The 27,135-nt window shown below is 43.2% G+C and overlaps 1 protein-coding gene across 1 annotated transcript in view; it reads left to right on the forward strand.

The window, feature by feature from the left end:
• Positions 1-1,751: 1,751 nt before the first annotated feature.
• The window catches only part of LOC122185341 (multiple epidermal growth factor-like domains protein 6), a 159,462-nt gene continuing 134,078 nt past the window's right edge, over positions 1,752-27,135 (forward strand). Inside the window, exons 1-4 of the mRNA XM_042881036.1 lie at positions 1,752-1,840; positions 15,109-15,243; positions 15,521-15,630; positions 16,775-16,879. Coding sequence (XP_042736970.1) covers positions 1,752-1,840; positions 15,109-15,243; positions 15,521-15,630; positions 16,775-16,879 — 439 coding nt within the window. The remainder of the gene's footprint in view (positions 1,841-15,108; positions 15,244-15,520; positions 15,631-16,774; positions 16,880-27,135) is intronic.

Here is a 27,135-nt window from a genome sequence, read left to right on the forward strand (position 1 = left end):
ACGAGAGATGCCAGCTTCTCTGCAGAACTCATGGATCTCCACTCTGTTGTAAGCAATACGCCGTTCGATAATGCTTAGCAAAGGGCTGCACCTGAAAATGTAAGAACGTCCTGATCAATGAAAGAGGAGAATAATGGAAGTTACGTATTTTCCATCTGACAGAAAGTCCTGCAGTGCTACAGGAGGTGTTCTTTTTCTGACAGCTTTTATTCCATGCGATTGGCTCAGATTATAGCTGACCTGCAGAGTCGCCTGGGGGAAGCAGGACTTTGGCTGCTCAGTTCCAACGCTGGATTTAATTTGTTCCTTTCACCACTCAGGAACAGAATTCTTTCGCCAACACTGCTTTGGTGGTGGGCACGACATAGTTGGTAGGAATCAAGCTCAAAGATACACCATTTTGTAGCAAATAAGTTTCGTGGCTGATTGCATCTGGTTGGTCCTGGCAGGGCTGTGTGATGTAAAAGGAGTCACTAATTCTGTGCACACCACCGTTTTTCCCTGACGTTTCCCACTGCTCCCACCATAAGAACTAGAATAAACGAGTTTGCTTTCATGTCTGCATTGTCTGTATCAGGCCTGAAGATTTAACCGACTTGGGCTCAGTCAGATCAATTATCCCAATGGGCTTTTGAAGCTGCCTTCACAAATGCTGCTTCCCTGCAACTCTTACTCATGTGAACCGTCCCATTAAAGTCAATAGCCCTGCTAGATATTCTCAATTAAAACACGGCTGAGAACAAAACATTACATAATATTTGAAGAAGGGCACATCGAGCAGACTGGGTTTGCGTTTCAGTGTGGGATAATGTCAGTTCCTAAAGCCTGCATGCTGTCCTGTGCTGATCACGAGGGGCTGCAAACCACTCCATCCACAGAACTCAGCTGTATTCCACCCTTTGCCCCCACATGAAGGTTTCATCCACTAAACAGCCTTCACCAAGCGAGGCAATGGGAATTCTGCACTTCAATAGCCCCTGTTTGCATGCTGCTCTTCTTAGTAACTGGGTGCAGTAATTACTGTGCATCATTCGGTGCCATCACACACAGATTCAAAATACTGAATAATTCTTAATGGTTTATTGTTGAGTTCCTTAAGATAGAACAAAAATTAAATACTAATTTACCTCTCTTGGAGAAACCAGGGCCAGGCAATCAGATCCTTTGCTACTTGGCCATAATGCCATCCTGAAAGTGGTCCAAATCGGGATGATGACTCGGGACATAATTAACACTCAGCTCTGAGATAATGAAGGTCTATTATTTTATGAAGAAAGATTTCCTGGGCTTTAAGAAATAAAATGATTAGAAAACGATGTGCTCTGCGGGAGGTAATGAGATTAGCCCGACCCAGGGTCCTGCGGAGCTCCAACTGCTCCAGATGCAAGGAGGGGAGGGGAGGGGAGGGCTCAGCCGTGCGGTGCGGATCTCAGGGTACAATTCTAAGGTCAGGGAAGGGCTGCGTGTTTCCTTGCCACGGTGAAGAAATCTCTCCGCCTCAGGAGTTAATCGGGGACAACTTAAAACGAGATAATGGGGGCAGGGCGCTCCGAGCCCCACAGCGAGGAGCCGAAATGGTACGTGAGCATAAGGGCTGTGCGAGCCCGAGGGGTCCGCGGGGCTCCTCGCCGGGGGGCTCTCCGCTCCCAGCCCCGGTGAGGGGCGGGCTGTGGGCCGGGCCTCGCCGCCCCTTTATAGGGTTTGGAGGGTGGTGGGCGGCTGCTGCTGAGAGGGGCGCGGAGCAGCGCGCGATGGGAGCGGTGTGGCTGTGCCTCGGGCTGGGCTGGGCGCTGGCGGCCCGAGTGAGCAGAGCGGAGGAGCCGAGACTGCAGCGGGGCATGTGAGTGATGGCTGGGAAGGCGCTTTGTTCGAAGGCTCGGGGGCAGAAAGTTCGGGTGGAGACCCGGAGCTCTCCGGTGATGCTCTCGGGGCTGAGGTTTTCTTCTTCCCGGCGCTGCTGGGTGGCAGCGCTGAGCCGCGCGCGGTGCTGCTCGCTGCGGGAGCGTTACCTGCGGGAAGCGACGGAGCAAACCTCAAAGCCGCCCCGGGTGCTGCACGGACCGCGTGCAGGCGGAGCTGAGTGCCGTAGCAGCTGCAGCCCGCGGCAGTTGGCGGTGCGCGGACACAAAGAGCCGCACGCACGGCTCGCGGCGCGGACCGGCCCTCCCTGAGCAAGTTTGTGAGGTGTTCTCGGAAGTGAGCGCCCTTTGTTTCGGAATGTGAAGCGAAACGCTTATCTTTCCGGACAATTTCTTGAGTAGGACAGCCGGAAACGTGCACGGAATCCCACGGACGAAGTTTTATGCTCACTGTAAGTGGAAATATGATGGCTGGAAACTGTTGCGTGCTTTGTGTGGAGCGCTTCCCCCTGCAGAGCTCCCCTGCATTGTTAGCAGATCGCGGACGGCCCGTCCTCCCCACCCCCAAAGCGCTGAGAGCCGTCCCGAGGTGTTCCTACCTCCATCCCTGCCCTCTTTGTTCCCCCTTCTATTTATTTGTACTTCGTACTCCGTTCAACTCCATCCCACTCTCGCAGAATTCACTGGCTGCTTTTTGGTTCTTTCCCATTACTTCTCGCGTTGCAGAAGTGAAATGTCTGAGTCTGTCGTGCAACGTGTTCTCAGGCTGTGTCAGGCTAACACACATAAACGGCCTCCAGCAGACTCCTGGTAAACCTTACTCCATTTTGTAGGGCCACGCTGTGTAGAGAAGTCAGGTTAATGTGCTTGGAGCTCTCATGGAGTTTCTTTGAGGCTGCTTTCTCTTTCTATAAGCAATTCTTCTCCTGGAAGAGCACCGTTGGCCCGCACAGACCTGCGGTTGCTCCATCACTAACAGTGGTGATCCAGAACTTCTGATGCTGGAGGCGGTGCCAGCTGTGAATTGCCCGAACAAATTCTGTTGTAAATGGCACCACATGAGAGTATCTGCCGTTGTGTCAGAGCCGTTGGGAGCAGCTGTGCAGAAAAACACGGACCCTGCCCCCCAGCAGTGCCCTGAGTGCTTTCACAGGTGGGATATCCCTGCAATCACTCTAATTAGCATTGCTTTTGTTGAGTCAGAGCGAGTGTAAGTATTCCTCTCCTCCCCCTTTGCCCTGCTTAGAGACTTTGGTGCCCTCAGAAATACAAGAAGTCATTGCCTGCCCAGCTTGCACTGCCATGAATCATTCTGCTGTTTCAGTTTTGTTCTTTTGGCGTTGATGACTTGTGGTCAATGGGATAAGTACAACAAATGCATCCCTTGGCACATTCTGTGCTGGGTGCTTTCTTCCTTGCCATTTGCTGCTGTTTTGCCTGGGATCTTATGTGGCTGAGGGTAAGAAAGATATTTCTCCTCATAATTGTTCTTGTTTTGCTGCTGACTTTGAGTGTTTACTCCTAGCTAGAAATGCACAGGGTCTGTGTGCATGTTGGCTTTCTGCTTTCAAGCCCCCTGAGGAGGCATAATGCAGAACAGATCATGGGATGACTAACTCCATCAACCATATTTCCAGACAATTAGCCCTTGATGGTCTTATATTAGAACTTAGAGAACAACCAGGGTCCAAATACACATTTTCACTAGAAACCATGGCATTTAGACCTTGAAATGAGGAGTCAACCATCTCTCATCACAAAAAGCTTGTTGTTAATAGTTTTCTCTGCTGCCGTAAGCCCTGTGGTTTAAAACTGTGGCACATCATGACATTTAAGCGGTGATGTGTAGCTGTGTAACGCTGAACTTACATTCAGGATTGTGCCTAACAGAAAGCAGGAGTTATTGTGGGTCAGGGCAGAAATGGGAACTGAGACCAGAAGGCTTCAGCTGCTGTCAGAAGAGGAAAACCTTTCTTCAAGAAGTATTCACTGTGTGTTTTAGAAGTATAGATGCTTCCCCACACAGAGCAGGAGGAAGGAGTGGCTATGAGGCGAATGCCAAGGCCCTCACTTTGTGCACTGCTTGGGATCTTCCTTAGCAGGAACTGAGATGTGGCTCAGTGACTGGTTCCTCCTGCTCCCAGCTAACTGAAGTGAGGGCTGCTTTGCACAAAGTGCAACCTGTCCCCTTGCACACTCAGCCCAGTGCCGTGCTCTGTGGCTGGGCAGGCCCAGGGTGGTACATCAGGGGTCTGCTTTGGTTTTAAAGGATTTCACCACAATCTTTAAAACCATTTTATTCCTTTTTTTTTTCTTTTTTTTTTTTTTAATTCTCAGATGTTGCAGCTGCATATCATCATGCTACCCATAGGCAAGTCACTTTGAGTGCACCTCAAGGAACACCTGGATTTAGAGCTGGATTCCTGCCTTAGAAACACTTTCCAGGCTTCTTTAATTCTGCGTAGGCTCCTTGAGATAAATCATTCCCGAAAAGCAAGCTGTAACATTCAGCTTTGTATTGCATTGATACAGTGGTCAAGTAAACTCAGCCCATCTTCTGTAAAGGTGAATGTGTAACAATGGTAGCTGTTGTTGCAGTGCTTCACTGGTGGTTGTGGATGCTTTCAGAGTAGTGCAAACTGCAACCCTTAATTATTTCAGGCAAGTAGATGCAATTAAAAAGCTGAAGTCTGTGTTGTTGAGGACTGGAATGCATTTCACTGTGACTAGTGGTGTACAGGGTGCTTCCATACGAGAAGATACATTTAGATCCTAATTGTTGTTTGCACTGAATTTTAATATATTTGCAGTGACGTGCAGTTTGTTTGGCTATAACAAAGCAATGCAAGTCTTCCATGAGGTGTGTGGTGGTACAGAATCACAGAATGGCTTGGGTTGGAAGGGACCTCAAGGATCACGAATCTCCCAGCCCCCTGGCACAGGCAGGGCCACCAACCTTCCCATTTAATGCTAGACCAGGTTGCTTTGTATAATTTTTTGTGGAGCCGTGTTTGGGAGCCTGGAATTCTGTCACAAGGCTCTCTGGGTGATAAGGAAGAAGGCTGTGTAGTCATGTCTTGGTGAGACAGTATCCCAGCATATTTAGATGGTGTGTTGGGTTTTTAAGCTCCAGCGATGCCCATTTGCAGTTGTTGAGAGTTGGTTTGTGGGGCCTGACGTGTGTTCAGGTTTGAGAGCTGAAATAAAGCAGTGTGGTACAATTCCCTTCTGCTTCTGTAACGGAAAATCTTCTGCTCTCAGAGATGGCTGTTTTTAATCCTGCTGTCCCTCTTCAGTATCCAGTAGCGGTTGCTAGGAAAGAAAATAAATATGGAAGGGTTTCTCATCTTTGTGAATATGAATGTCACGCCGAACGAAAAAATCAGCTCTGCCATTCTAGCTGCTGCACTACAGCGTGCTGCCAGCAGATCGAGCTGTGCTGGTCGGCTCCCTGACAGAACCACAGCCACAAAAAGTTGGCGTGTAAAGCCTCTTTTCAGCAGAATTTCTGGAGGGAAATTAACTTAGAGTTTAGGCTTTTTAACAGATAGTGAAGGGCTCTCTTTCTGTACCCTGGTATGTTCACTGGCTGGAGGATGAAAAGAAGTGGATGACCGTGATTTTCTGAAGTTCCTTGCCCGAATTATAACACTTTATTCAGGAGGAGAATGAGATCAAGATACTTCCATCTGAACTCTGGCAGTGGAAATACGTGGTCGTAAAATCTGATAGCCTGAAGATGGTGTATTTTTGTAAGAGGGAACTGATCTGATTTACTGTAAAATATTTCCTGGTTACATCAATGCCTGCTTTCATAGGGAGATCTAGAAACTTGCTACCTGTGATCACAATAGCTTATATATGTATGTGTATACAATTACAATTGTTTGTGAGGGTGGGCAGTGATAGGACAAGGGGGAATGGTTTTAAACTGAGACAGGGGAGGTTTAGGTTAGATAGATATGAGGAGGAAGTTTTTCACCCAGAGGGTGGTGAGGCACTGGAACAGGTTGCCCAAGGAGGCTGTGGATGCCCCATCCCTACAGGCATTCAAGGCCAGGCTGGATGTGGCTCTGGGCAGCCTGGGCTGCTGGTTGGTGACCTGCACACAGCAGGGGGTTGGAACTGGATGAGCACTGTGGTCATTTTCAACCCAGGCCATTCTATGTACACATAGTATGAGCCTTAAGTCTGCACGTTTAAGGCAAAGAAGCCATTCCTTCCTCTCACTCCCAATGGGATTTGGGTTTAAGCTACTCTTCAGAAACACACCCTAAGGAGGGGAGATCTTGTCAGCACTTCTTCAGGTTTAATTAAGTGTCATTCTGAAATGTTGACGTGGCTCAGGTATTTATGCACACATCAGTCACAGTAGTGGAAAACCTGGTCTGACTCCTCCACAGAACCTCGGTGTTGGAAAGGATGCTTTGGATCTCAGAGAGTTAACAGCCCATATTGCAAAATCATGTTACTCACCAATTAAATACCTTCCCTCTTTGAACACAGTTAATGGATTTCCTCCTTCTGAAATCCAAGCCTGTTATTGCTTATGTTCTCTCTAAAATGTATTGCTTTTAATTTATTTCTGAGGAGAAAGAAATTTCCTTTCATTATTGCTGAATCAAAGCTTTTGAAGATTATGTACTGAGCACACGCAGTCTTGCTCTTTTTGCTTTGGGTTCCATGCTGCTCTTGGTTTGAAAGTCAGCATTAATTGTTCTGGGAGTGCACTGAAGACTTTCCTGCCTCTACAGTGCATGCTTTCAGCTGTGTTGGTTGTACAAGCTTGTATTTTTTGGTTGCCATTGACCTCTGGATGAGTGCTCAATCCATGCATTTGAAAGAGGAGGGTTAGAGGAATCTGAGTGCCAGAGTTCCCTTTTTTTGGATTCTTTAGAGGAAGTATCATGCCTCCTTCCTTTAATAAATCAACAGCAGCTTTTGGGCAGCAGACAACACCATGCCCATACCATGTTTTTTACATGGAAAATATATCCCAATAGCTCAGGCTGTGGCTGAGAAGCAGGCTTCTTGTAGTGCTCCTTATGGTTTTATAACAGAAAATGCATCTCAAATCACCCTACGCTTATCTGTTTTGTGCCTGGTCTTTTTCAGCCAGGCTATTCCTGCGTAGGAAATGAGTTTCTGTGCACTTCAACCCTTCACACCAGTCTGTGGTTCTGCCTCTGTGTGGCTGCTAATGCTCTGCCCACCTGACAGATGCATCATCAATTGCAAAACTGCCTGGTGGCAATCCTGCACCAGTGGTATCAACCTCAGTGTTTGTCAGGGCTAAATAATTGGGATATTCCAACTCTTAAGATATCAGCATGTAAGAATTGAAGTTTTCCTGCATGTATTACACATTACTTTGGAAGTAAGCTTTGAAGAAAAGTGGTTTAGTAAAAAAATCTGGCATCCTCCATGAAGGAGATGGCTGAGACCAAGGTAGTTTGACAGCAGTGATGCTTTCTGCTGGCTTCACTGGTTTCAGTGTCAAGCAATGCAGCATTCACTGTAAACAAAATCTGAGCTTTTCCTCCTCCTGGCTCAAGTGGTGTGATATTTTTTTTCAATGGCTTTCATTTTAGTATGTTAGCATTAGATCCTCCTGTGCTTTCTTGCCAAGAGAAACTTGAGCGTGCGTACCTGGCAGACTTGATGGGGTTACTTTTACTATTCACTCTTCTGCAGTGGAATGATAATTGAGCCTGGGTGTATTTCAAGTGAAATTTCATCCAGAAGTGCCTGCTGCTGCTTCGTGCCTTCCTCTTACAGCCGACTTCTGGACAACTGTGTGCTCTGTCTTAGTGCTGTGTACATGCAAACTATCTGTTAGCCTCCTCCTGTCTGACTTTCCTCATGGTTTGTTGTTAGACTGGAGCTGGATCCTTGAGGCACAGGTCCTTGAGCTGCTTGGAAGGCACTGTGCTGCTGGAAGGGTTTCTCAGTGCTGCTCCTGGATGCTGTCCTTTCCAATCTCTTGTTTAAAAATAAATAGCCCCAGCTTAGAGATGTGAGGAGGTATGCAGAAGGCAGTTAGCAACGCACAAGCCAACCACAAAGAAGACCAGAGGGGTTAAGGAGATGCTAACAGGTCATTTTGCAATTATTTCCTATTTGGGTAGCAAACTCTTCAGACTAAGCCTCACTCCAGCCTTGCTGTGGGATAACCTACTGTTCTGGGTGCACTACACAGCAATGTGCTCAGCTTCCCTGCACGTGAATGGATGTGGGTATTAGGAGTTCATTAGAGTTGCATGCTGAAGTGATGATGCTACGTTTTTCCATCCCCTCTGGGTCTGTGCTTTACCTGATGTCTTACCTGATCCTGCAGAAGCCAGCCAGAAAGTAGCAGAAAGTGGGAAACTGGGTGTTGCTGGGAATATTTGGTTCTAGTTCAAATAAATAAAACAACTCCTTGATTAAAGATGCAAAAAAAAAAAAAAAAAGAAAAAGTAACTGGGCATAATAATCAGTACATGTTTATCTTCTACATTTCTTGCTAAACAAAACAGATTATCCTACCCTGGGGGAAGGAGGAGGATAGTTAAGTAGAAGCTGAAGGACAGGCGCTGCAGCCTGATAGCAGTAGGAACTAAAAATCTTATTGTTGTTATAATAGTTGAGTGTGTAATTAATCATCTCATATTGATTTGCTTTGCATCTGGATGCGGTGCACAAAGGCTGGAGGAACTCTCGTGTTATTTAGCTGCTCCATCTAATCAGAGAGAGGATGTGAATAAGACACAGCAGTGCATTAGTAACCCGTGGGGTTAAGAGTCTTCTGTGGCAGACCTGCATCCACAGATCCCGAGCACAGCAGTGATAATGAGACCTAATCTAAATGAGCCCGGTGCTCCCAATCTATATCCCAGAGGGCACATAAACATCACAAATATTGATACGGGATCAGTAGAGAGCAGGGATTGATTAGCGGTCAGGGGAGCAGGATGCCCTAATTGTCTCTGGTAGTGCTGATTAATTTTATCTGAGAAATATGGGGAAATGAGCCTTAAAATAGTTGAAGGGTGGAAAGAAGAGCGTGTGGCAGTTTTTAAAGGGAAGAAATGTCTCTTCTGTCATTCCAGTCTTTGTGGACTATTGTTGCTCTTAACCAAAATATCTCCATATACAAAATTTATAACTATTTTTTGATTTGCTCTTTAGACCTTTTCATCATTTACTTCCTATCTTGATTTCTGCATTTGGGCAAAATTTACTTTTTCCTTTTCCTCTTGAGTTGCTCCTTATAACAAACCCTGATCGATATCCTGTTTGCACACAGCATCGTAGTGCTGAGCTGTTCCCTTCTGGAGCACAGCATGCTTCTGCAAGGCTCCTTCTGGAGCACTCTTACAGAGGAAGCTGCTGGTTCTTGTGCTCAGGTTGCAAATTCTTCAGCTGAGGCCATGCAGTCTGCGATGCCTTGCATGTAGGAAGATGTTAACAGCCTTCTGCTTTAGTGTGAAAGTGATGTCATTCACTTGGTCTCTGTGGCAGACCTGCAATCAGACAGCCAACGTTTTTTACTTCATATTGTTTTGTCTTAATTGCACTGTTGAAAGAAACCTTCAGGGATATCTGAATGTCTGTTTGCTCTCTCACTGCCATTGAACCGATCCAGCTTCAGCTTTCTGGTTTTTAAGCTGGGACAGGGTAGAAGGTGGATTGATGGAAGGAAAGGCTGACTTCCCTTGTCATTCAGGGGTCCAGGTGTTAGGGTTGTGCTATGCAGACTAAAACTGTCATGAAGACAATGTACCTTCTGGAATGGCGAAGCTGCTCCCATGTGCTCACTTGTCTTCCTTTCTCTTCACCCCTTCTTCCCCCTATGGAGCACACATGCCAGCAGTGTGCAGAAAGCTGCCTCCACGCTCCCAGGAGCAGATGGGCTGTGCTGGTAACTGCTCTTTCCTTGTTACATGGAAGCAGTATTGCACTTGATCAAAAGAACCAATCTATTGCTATATGAGATTACATCTGGTTGGGTGATAGCGTGCAAAAAAATAACTGCTCTACTATCCTTCCCTGTCTGCCAGAATCATGGGCAGGAATAAAACCAGTGTAAGTCACTTTGGAAATGGTAAATCTGGTGCTTCTGTCATCCATCCTCTGCCCTGAGTTGTGGGAACCCTGTGGGTCTTTCACTGGGGAGCTTGTTTGGGATGCTGCTGAGGTTCAAATGCCCTGAAATGCTGCTCTGTTTTTTTTTTAATGCTTTAGTCTGTGTCACCAAGCCTACAATTTTTTTCTTTTCCTGCCTTGTCCCCATGCTGTTCCCCTTTACTGCTCACAAGGTTAGTAGTTAGAATATTTAATCTTAAATTGCAAGACTAGAAAGGCTGTTCTGAGTGGAAGCTGAGACTTGTGTAGGTGCACGCCTTTGGGATTTGGTGCCTTCAGGAAAGATGCAAATGTTGTGGAATAAAACTCTTGGGATGGATGAGAGCAGAGTGCATTGAGCTTGTGGCTCACAGGCAGCCAGTGAAAGGCACAAGAGAAGTGTGAGTGTGCAGCAGAGCTTCGCTTCAGCCTCAGTGTGAGATTCAGGGGTGCCTTGAGCCAGGTTAGCAGTATTCCTACTTCACAGACCTCCACGTGGTTGATTATTTTGACTTCATTTTTTTTTTCTACAAACATGTATATTCCCCTTTCAAAATGTAAACCCAAGAATGAATTATATTCCTTCTGGAGATGCTTTTAATTCTCTGATCTTTTCCTGTTGTGCAGTGGCTCTTGCTTCATGTTGATCCAATTATCTGTTCATTGGAATCTTAAGTCCTGAGCTGTGTGTAGGGTGCCTTTGTTTAAAGGGCAGACTCTTAATGCAAATATTAAGCTAGAGCTTTCTGGCTTGCCTGACTCAGACTGAGGAGCTAATAATAGCCTTGGTGTTAGTCTTGGCTAACAGAGAGCACTGGTGTATAAAGGTGTTAAGGGATTGGTGTATCAATCAAATCAGAGAGCATAATAGACACGTGTTTGGTTTATTTTAACACTTAAACTCCCATTAAGAAATATTCTGAATGCAATGGACATGAGAGTAAAAGTGGAGTTCTCCTTGCCTAAATGTACCTTTATAGAATCACAGAATGGCCTGGGTTGGAAGGAACCTCAAGGATCACCAAGCTCCAACCCCTCTGCTGCAGGCAGGGTCACCAACCTCCACGTTTAATACCAGCCCAGGCTGCCCAGGGCCCCATCCATCCGACCAGGCCTTGAACACCTCCAGGGATGGACAGGAGATCCACAACCTCTCTGGCTTTTCATCCACTGGAGCTTCATTTTAGTCTTAGGTGGCACCTATCGAGCAGAGAGCCTTAACACATGACTAACTGTGTTTTGTGTGGTACTTCTGTTCCAGCAGCTTGCTTGTTTATGTGTTATCTATCAAAGAGCAGTGAGACAGAGGGCTGAACTTCATGTGTTGTGAGCTGGGAGCTGTGTTTGAGGAGGGGATGTGTGTTGCCCCTGGTTTTGCAAAGGATTCCATGTTATGCAACTGCTGCAGTTGAGCTGCAATGTAGCAGAGGTTTCAATATTTGCCTTTACGTTATCCCAAGGGCATGCTGGGGGAATGGCTTGCTTTGAATAAATCTTAATAAGCATTTGACTTTATGCTGCTGCCTTTCTTTATTCTGTGAGTGCTGTTTGTTCCTATTAACTGTATCATAGAAGTCAATACAGCCATTCCTGGACACGTGGCAACAGCACACGAGAGGAATTTATAGGATGGGCTCCATCTGTCATTACAACAATTGTCAGCTTCGTTCTTTTATTTATGGAAGTGTGGTGCAGACGAATGTACCTTTATCTGGAAATTTTTAGGCAATTCTAATAAAAGGAGATATGCATGAATTATCAGTACATGATGTTCCATTCACTAGAGGGAGAGTCATTTTAAAAAAGCCTGCTAAGTGAGACATGGTTGCTAAGTAAGGCAAGGGTTTTATTAGACCAACTGACGTAATGGAAAAAGAAAGCAGGCAAGATTTTGGGCATACAAAGAGCTGCTTTGGATGTGAAACAAACAGCAGACTGTGCTAAGAATGGGCTGAGAACAATTGCTTTGAACTTAAACTAAATACGCTGAGTGCTGAGGTAATGTGAGAGGAAGGAATAGCTGGCACACATGGGCTGTTGAGTAGTGGAGGTGACATGGAAGCAGAGCAAGGGTGGTTCCAGGAGGAATTAAGGCAATCTGAAACTACACTGCTGTCTTCTGCTTTGCTTTACAGTGTTGGCAGGCTCAAAGAATAGGAAGCATGGAGCCATCTAACAAACATCAATAACTGCAATCTCCCCACGGAGGAAGAAATATATGGGGTAGTGGGGAAGGGATCTGAAGGGGCCATGTTCAAGAAACCTTCTCTCAAGAACCTTAGGGATGGGATGTGGGGAAAGTGATGTGTCTTAATTCTGTGTCTTGCACTCAGTCAGCAGCAGAGCTTAAGTTCTCAGAGCTGACAGGAATTCTGTCTCCTGTGAAGAAAAGGACTAAAAGGTTCTCTTGAAAGCTGGGGGAAGGCCTTGGGGGGCTGATGGATCTTTCTGTGTTCTGGTGTGAGTTGTCTGGTGTGCTGTGGTTGATTGCTGCAGTCTGCAGGAGGATCCACAGTGATGGAAGCATGTATTACGTTCTGTGGAAGCAAGAGATGGAGGTTGTGATGTTTTCATTTTGGGAAAAAAACTGAAATATTATAGTTTAGGAAATGTCTGTTTAAATGGTCGCATTGCAGATGGTGTGCGTTGGTCCCACTGAAAGTGTGGTTTAGGGTAATGGAGATTTGCAGCTACTTCAGTGCCGGGGGGAATTAGGTATCTTAGTTCAGGGGACTGCTTTTTATCAAGGTAAGTTTATCCAGGACAAACGTACTATTTATGCCTTTCTATCATAAGATAGGCAGCCTACATAATGAAAGTCACGTTCAAAACTGTGCTCCAGTTGTCCAGTCTGGAACTATTTGGTTGTTTGTTTCTTTTTATTTTTATCAGCAGCACCTTTCACAGACCTGCTTGGGTTTCTCGTTCAAGGTGTTTTGCATGACTGTAGACCCCTTAGTGTTGAGTCTTTTCCAACAGCAGTGAACGGGTTGCTGCTTTTCATGCCAGCTGGGGAGATATCATCCAGCAGTACTAAAATGGAGAGGGGGGGAAATGATTCAATTGTGGTGCCTGATCTTTCAGTTCTTATATTGCTTGCCTTAGGTACGCCATAGTTCTGGTTGGCCTCCTTGTCGAGAAGCTGGCAGGTTATGCACTAGAATGGTGTCAATAAGATTATGATTTGGCAACCGAACCTTGGTCTGTTTTATTGAAGGTAGAACAAATAAAACCAGTGCTGATTAGATGAGCTGGCGGCTGCTCCTTCCTCTTGTTCTTCTGGTAACCAAAGTCACACCTGACACTTCTGCTACACTGTAAAGTGGCTTTGATCTAGGCAGGCAGCTATTTCCAAGTGTTTAACTCATTGGTAGAAATGACCCTGCTTATAGGATTTTCCTGTTCTGCACAGGCTTAATTTAATGATGTTGGTAAGCTACCTGAAGACCTGCAGATGAAAGATCTACTTCTCATTAGAAAAGCTTCATTGTGTGGTGTTCAGACATAACGAGGCTGCAAAGTACTTTGGGGCCCCAAAGTAAAAAGCCCAGTAAATCCTGAAAGAGATATTGCCAATATCCAGTGTAGCTAATGATAACTCTAACTGCCAGGCTGCTGTTGGGCTAGAAATATTATTTATTGCATTAATGGTGAAAGCAAGTTGCTTTCTATCCATTCTATCACAACCTCACGTTTATGCCTCTGTCAGCTGACAGTGTGTATTCTTCATAGCCTGACCAGGGCCCTCTCAAACTGGAAGAACTCCCCTGTTAGCTGTGTGGCACACCTGCTACATGTTTACAAATGCTAAATGAGAACAGATATACAAAGTTCATGGTTTTGTCTCTGTGTTTTGATCGTAGAGGTTTACATTTGCAAAGGCTCTGTGGCTAGAGCTCACTGCTCTAATGGAGCTTAATTATTACATTAGCAGTCTGCATGCTATTCCAGGAATAGCTTTATTTCAGTGTTGCTACACGAGACCACTGTATTGAAAGTCACCAAAAAGAACTTTGTAGCTTCAGCTGGACTTGGTATGCTCTATGCAGAATTATTTTCTGTTATTCAGAACTTTCTAATTTACACCAGGAGTAGAACTGAAGCAAGGCTGGCAGCATCTCTGCAAAACCCTCAGTCCTTTTGTAACCAGAGCTTGGTAGCAGGGTGAGGATTACATACCATCCTACAAAGCAACACTTTTGCTCTTGCTGTTTTTGGTATCCTCAGCAGGGAACAGCTATGCTTCCTCTTTAAATCTCATATGCTTCCCTGAGGAGGTAGATAGCAGAGGGGGGCTCTTACAGAATGCCCTTTTCCCACAACAATTGCTTAGATACATCTTATCTGCACTTGAATCAATGGAGCAGCTCCCATTGAATTGTACAGCCTGAATTTCATTGTAAGTTTTGTTCGGTTTACATGCTGTTTTCTAAGGCAGAATCTGTTTCTATTATTTATACTCAGTCTGGCTATCTGGTAGCTGCTCTGCAGAGGTCAGTGCCTGTTCCTACCCTGCTTTGTCAGCTCGATAGTGGTTGCTGTGTGCTCCATAAGGAGCAATGGGGCTCCCAGCATTTCTAGCACAGGCATGGATGGCCTCAAGCACCTTTCAGGCTCCCTCACCTCAGCCATCAGCTTTTTTGCTTACCAGGCACCACCCTTTGTCAGCAGAGCCTCATCTGAAAGACCATTGTTATCTATGGACAGCAAAGAGTGCTGAGTCATCCATCACATCCTGCTCAGGCACTGCAGGTCTCATTTTCTGGGAATGAGGTGCAATTGCATTTTGCTGGCCTAGCTGTTCAGAGGCCAGCTCTTGTGCAAAAAAATTGCTACCAGGATTGTGTTCCTGCTCGTGGCTTATGCAACCAAAACAGTAATGAAATCTTGGCTCTGTTCAGGTCTGTGACACTTGCCAGGCTGAATTCTCTGGGCTGATTTGTCAGGTGTTGATGGGTGCTGCTCTCTTGTTGCGATCAGTTCAAGGTGGAAAAAGTCACAGATCCACAGTATTTTTAGTAATGTTTCTAACTCTTAACTGTTGCAGGTAGCTTAGCTTTCTGTATGTTCTTCTCAGATTTTCAGATGTTGCATTGGAGAGAATGAAATGTGGTGATTTTTCTTTTCTTTTCTTTCCCCAAAGGCCAAATGTCTGCCCCGTGTTGGAGCTGGTGCTGGTGGGGCACCAACAGCCATGTGTTCAGGCCTTCAGCCGCATGGTGAAGATGTGGAAACAGGGCTGCACAGGGAGGAGGTGGTGCATGGGATACGAGAGGAGGTAATTAGTGATACAAATGAGTTCTGGTACTGACATTGAAAGCAGTTTCTTTGTACTTTGAGAGTTCAGTCTGTGTAATCTCCTGAGATATATGCAATTTGGTTATGGCCATATCACATCTTGCTGAGTCCTTAAGTCTGTTACTGGGTGGAAAATGTGACTTGAGTGTTTTGGATGTGTCATGGCCTTCTTGACTTATCAGTAGCAGAGTACAAAATTGTGATTTAAAGCTATGTGAATAAGCTGACTTGTTCTCTCGAACTGATTCTCTTTGAAGGTCTGGTTACTACACTGTGTACAAGCAGGTGTACAGAATGGAGCACCAGACTGTCTATAAGTGCTGCCCTGGGTGGGCTCAACACAACAGCGAACCTGGCTGCTTGCATAGTAAGTTGATGATGGCAAAACTGTGACAGAACAATGACTGAAGAGATCATATCCTTGGGCCTTTCTGCATCTTCTTTCTAGAAAGATTTTTCTTGCTATTTATAACTGGGAGTTCTAATTATGAAGAGGTGATCTATGAATGCAGAAGAAGCTGCAGTTATCTTTCCACCCTGAGGTTCTCTATCTGATGAGAGCCTCTTCCTATCAGTAATTCTTAAGCATGACTGGATGTTTTACTGAAACATGGAATTGAGTTGAAATGGTTGGGAAGCACTTTGTCCACTGTTAACAAGACATCAGTAAAAGACAACAATCTACTCACTGTTTATTTTTGCTGCTCCTTTCATCAATGGTTGTGTTTGCAGTTTAAAAGCAAGCATCTGTTCCTATGTATCTTTAATCTTTCTACCAACTTGAGGACTGCATTCAGAGATTGCTTTTGTTTTTTTTCTTCTTTATTCTTAAACCAAAACAAAATCCAGCCACCTGAGAGCCTATTAGTGTCTGTGTGAATCTGCATGTTTAGTGTGTGTTTCTTCTGTTGCAAGAAGTCAAAGGCATGCTTATAATCTTCATATTAGTCTCTGGCATAAAGGAATGTCACATATTTGAGCACTGGTGGCAGTACAGAATTATTTTCTTCTGAAAGAGCAGCTGAGACTTGTTGCAGATTGTTTAAGACACAAAGGTAGCCACAGTGTTCTTTTGCATTTGATACTCTTAGCAAATTTGGCTCAAGGAGGTGGAATTTAAGCTGTTCTAAGTGAATAATATTCTGAGTTGAAAGAAAGTACCTTCATTTCCTCAGATGTACATAACATCTTCTAATACCCTGGTGTTGTCTGCCCACTGCTGCGTTGCCCTTCAGCAGTTCATCCCTTCTGTCATTCTACATACTTTGAGTCCTATGAAATTGTTTTCTACTTTTGAAGTGTCTTCAGGTAAAACCACGTTGCCCTAGACTTATTTTCATTAGAATTAAATTTAATGCTATCAACATTATAAATACAGTTTCTGATTTTTAAAAGACTTTCATTTTATTTGGATGTTCTGTTGTAGTAGGCTATGAAAAGAGGAGGTAATTCTGGAGAATCCTTGGCACAAAACAAGCAAAACCCACTCTGCTTTGTTCTGTTTGTTCTAGTGCTGTGTGCTGCTGACACTTGCTTCAATGGAGGGAAGTGTTCTAAAGAAGGACCTCACATGTGCCATTGTCCTGCAGGATTTCAGGGTCCTCGCTGCCAGTATGGTGAGTCAAATATCAACCATTGCAAATGCATCTGTGATGAACAGTGTTGCTCCCTGTTTGAGTAAAATGCACATAGAGGAACACTTATAAACAGAAATACCTTGTTACCGTTGGCTGTTGTGATTGGGGCAAAGAGTGTCAGACATGGCAATTTCCTTCTCAGCCCTGTTGGAAAAGTCAGCAAGCATTATTGCAACAGGTTTGTGTTTTCCAGGCCCTGGTCATAGAGAACATTTATTCATTTGTAAGCAAACAATTAAATAAAATGCAGAGCCCTTCACAATGAAACTTCTGACACTAGGCTGCAGGATTTCAACCTCTGCCTTCAGTGTTACTCAGCTAAGCAGATCCTAGCAGTGGTACTCTGTATGGGCAGGAAAGAAATACATGAGTTTACACGTAGCTTGGTATGAACCAGTGTGACACCAATGGAGATTGCTTTGTTATGTAGAGCTGCTGCTTCGAGGTAAGCAGGATTAGAATCTCTATGGAGCCCATGTAAGAAGCTTTAACCAAATGCGGTATTTCTCAGCAAATTCTGAACTGTCTTCCCTAGACTTTTGAGTCTTCCTTCTGTTGTCTGGAAATACCTACAGCATTAAAGCACTTCTAACAGCAGATTATGTGGTCGTAGCACGCGGATAGCAGAGGTCAGATTTTCGGCCTGAGATGAGATTGTGCAGTCTCTATTTCACAGGTTGGTGGCTGCGGACACTGCAGAAACAAAGTGAGGCATCCTGCAGTCCTTGCTCTTTGCAGTCGGGTGGAACTTTATCTTGGTGGCTTGTCTGCTTTCTATTGATTCCGAGGGTTTGAATGGAATTTCAGCAGTCATCATTTTCAGGTTTATACAGTAGCTGCTATCGCAGCCTGGCAGGAGTGCGTTTATAAATTAAATTCTGAAGGGAAAAACCTCTCTTCTGAAAGAACATCACGGACATTTCACCTGCCTAACAAAAGTAAGGTAATTTAGAGTGCAAGGCTTCTTAACCATTGCAGGCATCTCCAGTCAGATGATTGTGAGGCTCATATCATATTTGTTGCAAACAAAACTAAAGAAAATGTTCTGTGGAGCTAGCAGCTTTAGCATCTGGGCTTTTTCCAAGGGCTTTTTATTGTATTTTTCTGGCTGAAGTTGGAGCATTGCTGTTTTAGGTAGCCTGAGTTTTAACGCAGCTGTGTTACTTAACTGTAGCACATTGCTTTTTAAATGGTCATTAAATCTCCTCTATCCTCCCTGCAGCTTTACTGGAAAATAAATAATTTTCCTTCCTACACTTAATATACAGGACAAGGTGATCTACCAAAGGCTTTAGCTTTGAGGTTTCAGTGAATCAAATGAGTGTCAGACCATAATGTACAGTTCTTGAATATAATCTAGATATGTTAATTGCAATGGTGTTACACTATGGCATCCTTTCTGGTAACTCTGGTTATTGGCCACTGTTGGTGCTGTGGCCACCTCTCAGTGTCCTGTTAGAGGAAAATCCATTAGCAATTGACGACACACTCATTTGATTGCATTCTGAGTTGTTGCAGTATCCCATCTGTTATCCCTTCAGCCCCTCTACTTACCTGCTTTCTGCTGTTCAGCACTGACAGCTGATTTGAAAGTTTAGTATATGTAAGTGTTCTTCATGATCACCGTGCTTGGCATTGTGTTCCACAGACAACAGAGAGAACACTACTGAAAAATAAAACAAAAAGAGGAGAGTTAATTAAAATTAGACCCCCTAAACAAAAAACAAGCAAGAACAACAACAGAACACCCACACAAACAAATGGAAACGTTTCAAAACCTTCCTGATCTGTTTTCCTCTGTTGCATTTAACGTTTGCCCCTAAGTTTATTAGTAAGTAGGTCATCCTCCTGGAGATCCAGCTGCTATGTGCTCTGCATGGTCTGTCCCACAGAAAGTTTGTGGCAGATCGTTGGGGATGACTGACGATGGCCCCCTGCATCACAGCAATGTGCAGCAGAGGTGATTATTCACAACTGTCACAATCAAATCTAATGACTTCTCAGGGTGCTTTAGCAGCCTGTAGCACAATGTTTTTTCTGATTAGATGCTGAGAAGGTTATGATTCCTGTAACAAACTCCATGTAATTGTGACTAGAAGAGATGCATTACTGCATCTCTTGTATACCTCAAAGTTTTATTATTTTATCCACACAAGCAGCAATAAAAACTTAGTAGGAAGATTTATGAGTGAAATGGTTGAGCTCTTCATATAGCCATTACAAGGATTCAGTAACAGATTGAGCTGTCTCTCTCTTTGTCTGTTGCAATTTGTCTTGTAATAATAGACTTATATCAATTACAATATAAACTTACGAGCTTTTTTTTTTTTTTTTGACTTGTTCAGAAGTTGAGATTCTCATTTCTCTTGAGCCCAGAAAAAGGGACAGAAAACCTGTAATAATAATTAACAAAACCCAGCGCCAAGAATTAAATCTGCTTCAGTGCTGGTTTCATTGTTATTTGCTAGCTGTCCTGGTAATCTCAGGCACCTGAGCTGGACTTAGAAATGAATTAATTTGATTTAGCTTTTTTAATTCAGCCTTGGAAGTTGTATTTGGACATGCAGCTAGTGAGAGCATTCCAAGTTCTACAAACAGGAGTAACTTCCCTCCTTGTACAAATAAAAGTGTGCAATGCGAAAAATAAGGATTAGTTTTGACTCTTAAACTGAGATCTGATGAAGAAAGGCTTATTGCTTTTTGGAGTTCCTCCTCCTCTGATATTAGTGCACAAAATGAAGGACCAGGCTTTGTTGATTTGACCAAAGCAAAAGCTTTCCATTACAATGACTTTGCAAAAAGCTACTGTGACTGGCAAGGTGACCAAAATTGGGCATCTCTGAGAAGATGGGTATTTTCAGATGTTTAAAAACAGGCATGAAACAACCAAGGCAGACTCCTCACAATGTGAGATTTTCTGTCTTAATCATTGGAGAAAGGCTGAATGCAAAGATGGAATATTCCAGTGTCTTAGGACTCAAAGTACAGATGCTTCAATTTCACAGTGCAGGACTTGCTGTAATGCAGGTGAAACTTAAATTCTTTACACTAGCTAATGTAAATTGCTAAATATTACATGCTTGGGAAGCAGTGTGGTCTATGAATGCAGTGCTTGCCTGATGTATGAGATAAGAGCTGTTTTTCACCTGTCACTGACCTTGGATATGAATTCAATAACTTTGGCAAATTATACCGCCGTGCCTCAATTTCTTTGTGTGTGAAGTGCTGATAATAATAGTTCATTTCTTTGTAAAGTGCTTTGAGACCTAAGTAATTAAGCATGAGATAATAGCATTGGAATGTGTATATAGAGGCAGAATGTCCACTGCACGGTTAGCTAAAATGAAATGCTTATGTGATGGATATTTATCAGTTCATTGACTAGCTGTCAATCTATTCCTTGACTTCGGTCACACACTATTAAGGTATTGAACTGTATAAAGATTTTAGTAAACAACTGTGAGCACCTCCTACTCTGGATGGATAAGAGTTTGCGCTACAGAACTAGTCAAAGAAAACACTTTTTATAAATATTGAATGAAATGGTATGAAGCCTGATGGATCTTCTTGCAACTTAAGAATACTCTTTCATGGTGAATGTTTCCTTCTCTATTTCTCTAGTAAATATCTCTAGGAGTTGCATGATGAATGCTCTTCCTGCATAATACTCGTCTCTTGGAGAAATGCATGTTTCCTTCTGTGAGACTGAGGACCTGGATAAGCTTTACAGGGCAGTATATATATATATCCATAAGGCTGTGCTACTCATTTTGCTTCTTTTTGAAATCACTTAAAATGGTAAAAATCAAACCTAAAGTGCCATGGATGTGTCCCCCACAGCGATGCCTTTAGATTTCATCTTTCCCAGTAGAACTACATCATATTTGTGGTTTTGAGGGTAGATTAATTCTTTGTCTGCTTATGTGGTGCTGTTGATTGCAAGGCAGATCTAGGATCCAAAGCCCTTCAAAGTAGTGAAACTTTAAAAATATGCCTTATTAAAGCACAATTGCAGGTAGCAAGGTGTTTCATCAGATGTTCACAGTAGACTTTGGCATGTCCTTTGTGCTGTGTGAGCACAGGGGAAAGGAGCAGCACAAGGAAATCCCTTTTGTTGGTGCTTTGCTGCCTTTCCTTGTGTGGAGGTTGTTTAGAATCCTTCGAGGGAAGGGACTGACTGGAACTGAAGGACAGGGATACTCAGTTTTTCAGTGGAGCCATGCAGCAGGCTGGACACAGAGCCAGCTCTTGCCTTGCGATGTCACAAGCTTGGCACCTAACGTGGTCGCTCCTACTGACAGTGTGAGAAGCAGTGTTAGGTAGGTATGTTTATTTAAGTATTTCAGAATGCTTTTTCCTGTGGGGGAAAAATGGTGGATGGAATTTGGCTTTTTCTAGTGCACAATCTTAATTTATGCTTTATTAGTGCAAATTTGGACAGGCACAGCATTAAAAACTATATGCTGCAGGCAGTTTTATGTAGTTAAAGTATTAGCAAGAGAAACTATGCTGACATACCTTTGGTGTTTAAAATTAGTATATTAATCAGAGCAGCTATTTATAGTTAGTGAACTGAATTGATTGTTTTTTCCTGCTATATCCTACACTGCTTAGAAGTAATTGATCTCATCTTATGTGCAGGAAAAACACTGTCTTGCTTTCTCAGTCCTTAATTAATTTACCAACTTGAACGACGTTTGAGACATGATGAAGTCTTCTGACATAACCTTTGAGCAGATTCTCCTCTTGGTGAAAAGTTGGAGAGCTCCAGCACATCAGTGACCTAATTGCCTTGAAAATCTCTGGATCAAATTTTTAATGATTTCTTATTTTTTTTGCTTTTAAACCTAAGCCTTAATATAGCAAACACAAACCTCGTATCAGCTTTTTAAATATTTTCAAATAGGAAAGAAAACACAGCTTTATTTTTTTTCCCCTATTTAAGATCCATCTTTAATGTACAGTGTGAGCTCCTACATGTAGATTCATAGGAAGTCATCTTATGACAGTGAGTAAATGCCTTCTGTTTTCGATCCTGTGGTTACATCCCATTCTCTAATGTCTTCTCTCCTTTGGCAACTGATAGATAGTCTGGTACTTAAAACAGATTGTGCTTTGAGTAATAAACTATATGCATATATAGTCACAAATTAATACAGAGGTAAAGTTGGACTTAAATACAAAATGCCAGGGCTGATTAGAAATATAGGACAGAAATGAGTCAAAAGTTCTTCCGTGCAGATGCTTTTGAAAGACAACTTTACTGCACAAAATAGCACAGAAGGTCCAAGCTATCCGTTATCTCTCAAGGAAAAAGTTATGGATGAGATAAAGTGACATTATCTGTTCTATTGACAGATAGCTGTTGATTCAGAGATTTAACTCCAGTTGCAAGCAGGACCTCATAAAGGATTTAAAAAGCAAAAGCGTGGCTTCCTCCAACCTTTCCATTTCTCCTTCTTTGCCCTTTCCCTGCATTCACTTCTCTCTTTGCATGCATCTCACCTTCATCTTTGCAGTCTTTGGGAACCCCTTTCTGCATTGGGAAGATATGAACCTCTACAGGTTTAAAAAAAAAAAAGCCCTTTAAAAAAAGCCACTAAAAAGCTTAGAGATAAAAGCTTTGTCATTTTAAAATGGGGATGGTAAAAGCAAAATCACAACTGGCTTCCACCTAGGTATGACAGGATGTAATAATCAGCCCATCTTGCTGACATGCCTGGGCTTTGCAGCCATTAGTGCTAGCGGCAGGCAGGAGGGAACAGCAAACAGATGTCAAAAGTAAATGAACCTAAGTATAACCACCTGAGAGCAAATTCACCTTTATTCTGGCTTCTGTTGGGCTTTCTCACCAGTCCTCAGATGTGATTGGGTTGCTGCGTGTTTCCAAAGAGGTACAAATAGCAACTCCTCACAAACGAAGCTTGTCCTCACAAACGAATGAATGTTTTACTTCCTACCTTGGTGATGTTGTTCTGAAGTGTTTCTGCCAACTGCTTCTATTTCTGTGCAGTGTTTTTTCAGAAGCTTTCAGTCACTTCTTCCCAAAAGCAGAGACTTCCTTGAACAGCACTTAAAGGGCTGTGAATGAGAGAGTCAAATTTAGGTAGCTAACTTTTTTGCTGACACATGAATATGAACCATTTGACTGGAAAAAAAAAAATTACAACAAAGCTATACTCTAAAAGTACATCTGCAGCTATTTAGTCAAGATTGGGCTATCTGTAAGTAATGTTAGTCATGGGCACTGGGCTTTGGAGATGATTTTGCCCTCGAAGGAAGCCCTGTGGTTCAGTCTGCCATACCTCACCTGCAATTCTCTCAAACTGGGTATTGATATTTGCTGTATTCTGCAGTCTGTGTTTTAAGGCTTAAGAGTAGATCAGTTAATATGTGCCCTGCAGGAAACTCCTTCCATCCTGTGTCCTGTCCTTGGGTGTCCTACGAGTGCTTTTTTGGGAAGAGCTATCTGCTCTGGGCCATCATCTATCTAGAGTTTTCTTTTCTTGGTTTTAATGACTGCAATAGAACTCTTGTAAATAAATACAATTTTAGTCATTTAACACATTCTTTAGCGCTGATGTTTATTTCATCTAAAAGAGGCAAAAGAGTTAATTACATTGTCTAGAAACAGAGGCAGAATCTTGCCAGCAACCACTCAGCACTGCTGCTCCCTTCGATAGAACTGAACTCACAGTCCTGGCAGCTGGATTTAATTATAAGTCTGCAACCCCGTGGTTTCAGCAGCAGCTGCTGAAGAATGGATAATGCAAGTAGCCTTCAAAGCCATTCACATTAGAGATAAAACCTTGTCATTCACAGAGACAGCTGACAGAACAAGTATTAAAATGAACAAAGATTTCCCCAGGGAGGTTGCAGTGCGAGGTTTGTTTTTTTTTTGTCTCTCTGGCACTTGCTCAGGTATGTCAGGTATGCTGTATTTTACCCTGTTTCCAAATATGCAGCTATTCACAAACAAGCCCTAAAATATCCGATCACCAAACGCATTGTACAGTGATGTGAGTGTTTGAGTGACTTCCATACAGCTGAGAAGTTGGGGTTAAGCATGGGTTGTGTTATGAGCCCTCAGTTAAACGGGTTTAAAAGGAAGCAGTACTGTGTCATGTTGTGTTTCTGTGGCATTCCTGCAAGGCAAATGCTTGCTTGACACAAGAGTAGGAAGAAGGCTAAACTTCTGCCAAAGGCACTTTAACGTTTTCCTCTTTTGTTTTTGATGTAATCAATGATATGTCAGTAATGGACTGCCCTGACTCACATTCTGTAGAGTCTTAGAATCACAGGATGGCCTGGGTTGAAAAGGACCACAATGATCACCTTGTTCCAACCCCCTGCTGTGTGCAGGTCACCAACCAGCAGCCCAGGCTGCCCAGAGCCACATCCAGCCTGGCCTTGAATGCCTGCAGGGATGGGGCATCCACAGCCTCCTTGGGCAACCTGTTCCAGCGTGTGTAAATAACGCAGCTGTTATAAAAGATATCTTCTTGTTTTTTTGTTGACACTTTCCAGTTCTCCTAGAATTTGATTTGAGTGTTGGAAAACTGTAACGGGAATTTCCAATTGCCTGGGAGAAAGTAGTAGTTTCCAACCCAGATGGGAACAAGAGCAGCTCTAAGTGACGTGGAATTCTGTGTTTGGTACAGATCATAGGCTTGGTTTCAAACCTGATTGGTTTGGTACCACTCAGCATGATGTCTTTTACATCTGAAGAACTAGAAGTCCTTTCTCCAGAAAGGCAAATCTGTCACTTCATTAGATTTACACATTAACTGTGGGTGCAGTAAGTTTAACTGTTTGTACTTAGGTTTCCTCTGTTCAGAAGGGCTTTCTGCTAGAAGGATTATAGTTGTGCAGTACAAACTCAACAGCTTACAGCCTTCAGCTCACTTCGGATGCTCCCTGTTGTCACTTTCCAGCATCACTGATCACAAATCCTTCCTGATATGACTTCCCATGCTCTCCTCAATGTTGAGAGGATTAATGGTTTGGAATACTGGAAATCTATTTTTATTTTTCTGACTAATGTGAAGCTCACTGTTCTCTGAAAATAAGCTGTGTTCCTAAAGTATGTTTTGCTGGGCACGCAAACCTACAACAATAACTCACATTCTATATTATGTGTTTCAAAGCTATCCTACACAACAATTTTTAGGCACTTTCTTAGATCCCTCTCTCTCCTTTTCAATAATAGCAAGCTCTGAAATGCAGGAATATGCTGCTTACTGAGCATGGCTTTTATTTGTCTGGACAGGTATCTGTTGTTTGTGCTTTGTCACCTCCTGCAGGGGATGAGAAGGCTGCAGATAAAATGTTCTCAGGAGATGGAAGCCCTCTGTTCCCGTGATTCTCTGAAATTCTGCCATTTCTATTTCTTGTCTCAGTCGTCCTTCCTGTCTTCCCTGTTTGCTTTTTCTCGTGTCCTCACCGCTTCTGAAGCCAGAAGTTGTGACTAAAACTTTGCATTCAAGCTATTCAAGATTGTGTTCTGCTTCTTCAGCAGCTTTCTAATAACCTGTTCCAAGTACAACCAAGGTGGGTAACGTCAGCTTTGTTTAAGGGCCACCTGCCATTCTTTTTTTTTTTTCTTTTAAGCTGATTGAGGTGTTCTGATGGCATTCATCACTTGTAGGGTACAGCAGTAAAGGGAAAGATGTCAGTCCTATCCTTTCACAGAAGGCTTATTTCTAACTGTTTCCTTTTTTGTAAAATCTAATTGCTTTGGGTTCAACAAGAATTCATGGGCAATTGCTTCTCTCACCCATTCTGCAATACAGCTTTTGTGTTCAGGGTTGCTGGCCTGAATCTGTTTTCTTTCATGGTAATCTCATACCGTTTGGAGCTCAGGAAAGCTGACAGGATTTGGAGGAGGCAGTGCTGATCTGTTACTGTTTTACATCTTTTACTTCACTTGCAGATACTATAAATCCTATTAATATACGACAAAAGATGAGTGATGATGGGCTGGGGGTGAAGTAGACCATTTCAGTGGACACTTCAGGACTCATCTTTCAGCTATCCTTCCATCTCCTTTTTCTACACAGCTGTCCCTCAGCATGAAATGTACCTGCATATAAAAATGTGATTTTGTTTTCCCTCACACCACCCCTCCCTTTTATTATTTCTTCTAAATTCCAATTTTGCATTTATGCTAGAAAATAGAAGCTATAACTGGGTAAAAAAAAAATCAACAGTGAAACCCAATATGTTAAGCCTCCTGAATACTTTTTTCCTCATCTTGGAACATTGATGGATATATTCTTGAAACTGTGTAATGCTTACTGAACTGAATAGCCTTGTTTGCTCACCTTGTCACTGACATGTAGGTGATGGTCTCAAAGCTTGGCTATAAAGTACATCACTTCTGCATCTTTGCACAATCAAGGAAGCTGAGAGTTCAATTCAATCCACTCTTCCCCGATTTCTCTGCTTAGTGGTTAATTATGAGCTGGAGAACCACTTTTGAAGGTCTGGTTTAAAATTTGCTCTACTAGGTTTTCACATAGCTTCTATATGAAGGTATTTGGGAATTGAATTTGGAATTATTTATGACTCTGGCATAGTAAAGGATCAATCTCCATTTGTGGTCATTTTACTTCAGTTTTACACTGTGTCTGAAGCTCATCAGAGGGCACGCTTAACTGTGAAATAACTGCATGTATGAACAAGACTTGTTAAACTCTTTGCCTGGAGGGCAAATTCACCTGTGGTATGGCTGTATATTCGGTGGTTGAAGTGGATTTGTACTTGACATCTCTAGAGACATCTCTAGAGAACTCGGTTACAGTTGATTTCGTGTTCCATCCCTGGTTTAACCAAGCAAACTTGAGATGGAGGAAAGGAGAAACTGTGGGTGCAGCTCAGCGTTGCTCTCCCCATCATTGCTGTATTTCAGATGGCTTTGTGCAGTGATCCATTTCTCGTGGCAGTTGTTCATTATCCTGCTAGCCCCTTGGCATTATCACTTATTCTGACGTGCACAATAAAGCAGAGTGTCTTCTGATGAACTGCTGGTGTATGTGATTAATATTCTGAATTTTTTTTTGAGGGGGCTGTGTCCCCTCAAAAACTAATTAACTGTGCTAAAAACATTTTCTAATGTTTTGTCATAATTTCTCAAGAAAATTAGATGGCAAATAAAACCTGAGTTCACCAACAAATGAAATGTGATCAGTCTGTAATGGGATGTGAGCAACATGTTGGAGGTGAAGGGGAAAGCT

This window comes from Lagopus leucura, unplaced genomic scaffold (genome assembly GCF_019238085.1).
Source record: "Lagopus leucura isolate 7727_CA_CO unplaced genomic scaffold, USGS_WTPT01 Super-Scaffold_100029, whole genome shotgun sequence".
NCBI lineage: Eukaryota > Metazoa > Chordata > Aves > Galliformes > Phasianidae > Lagopus > Lagopus leucura.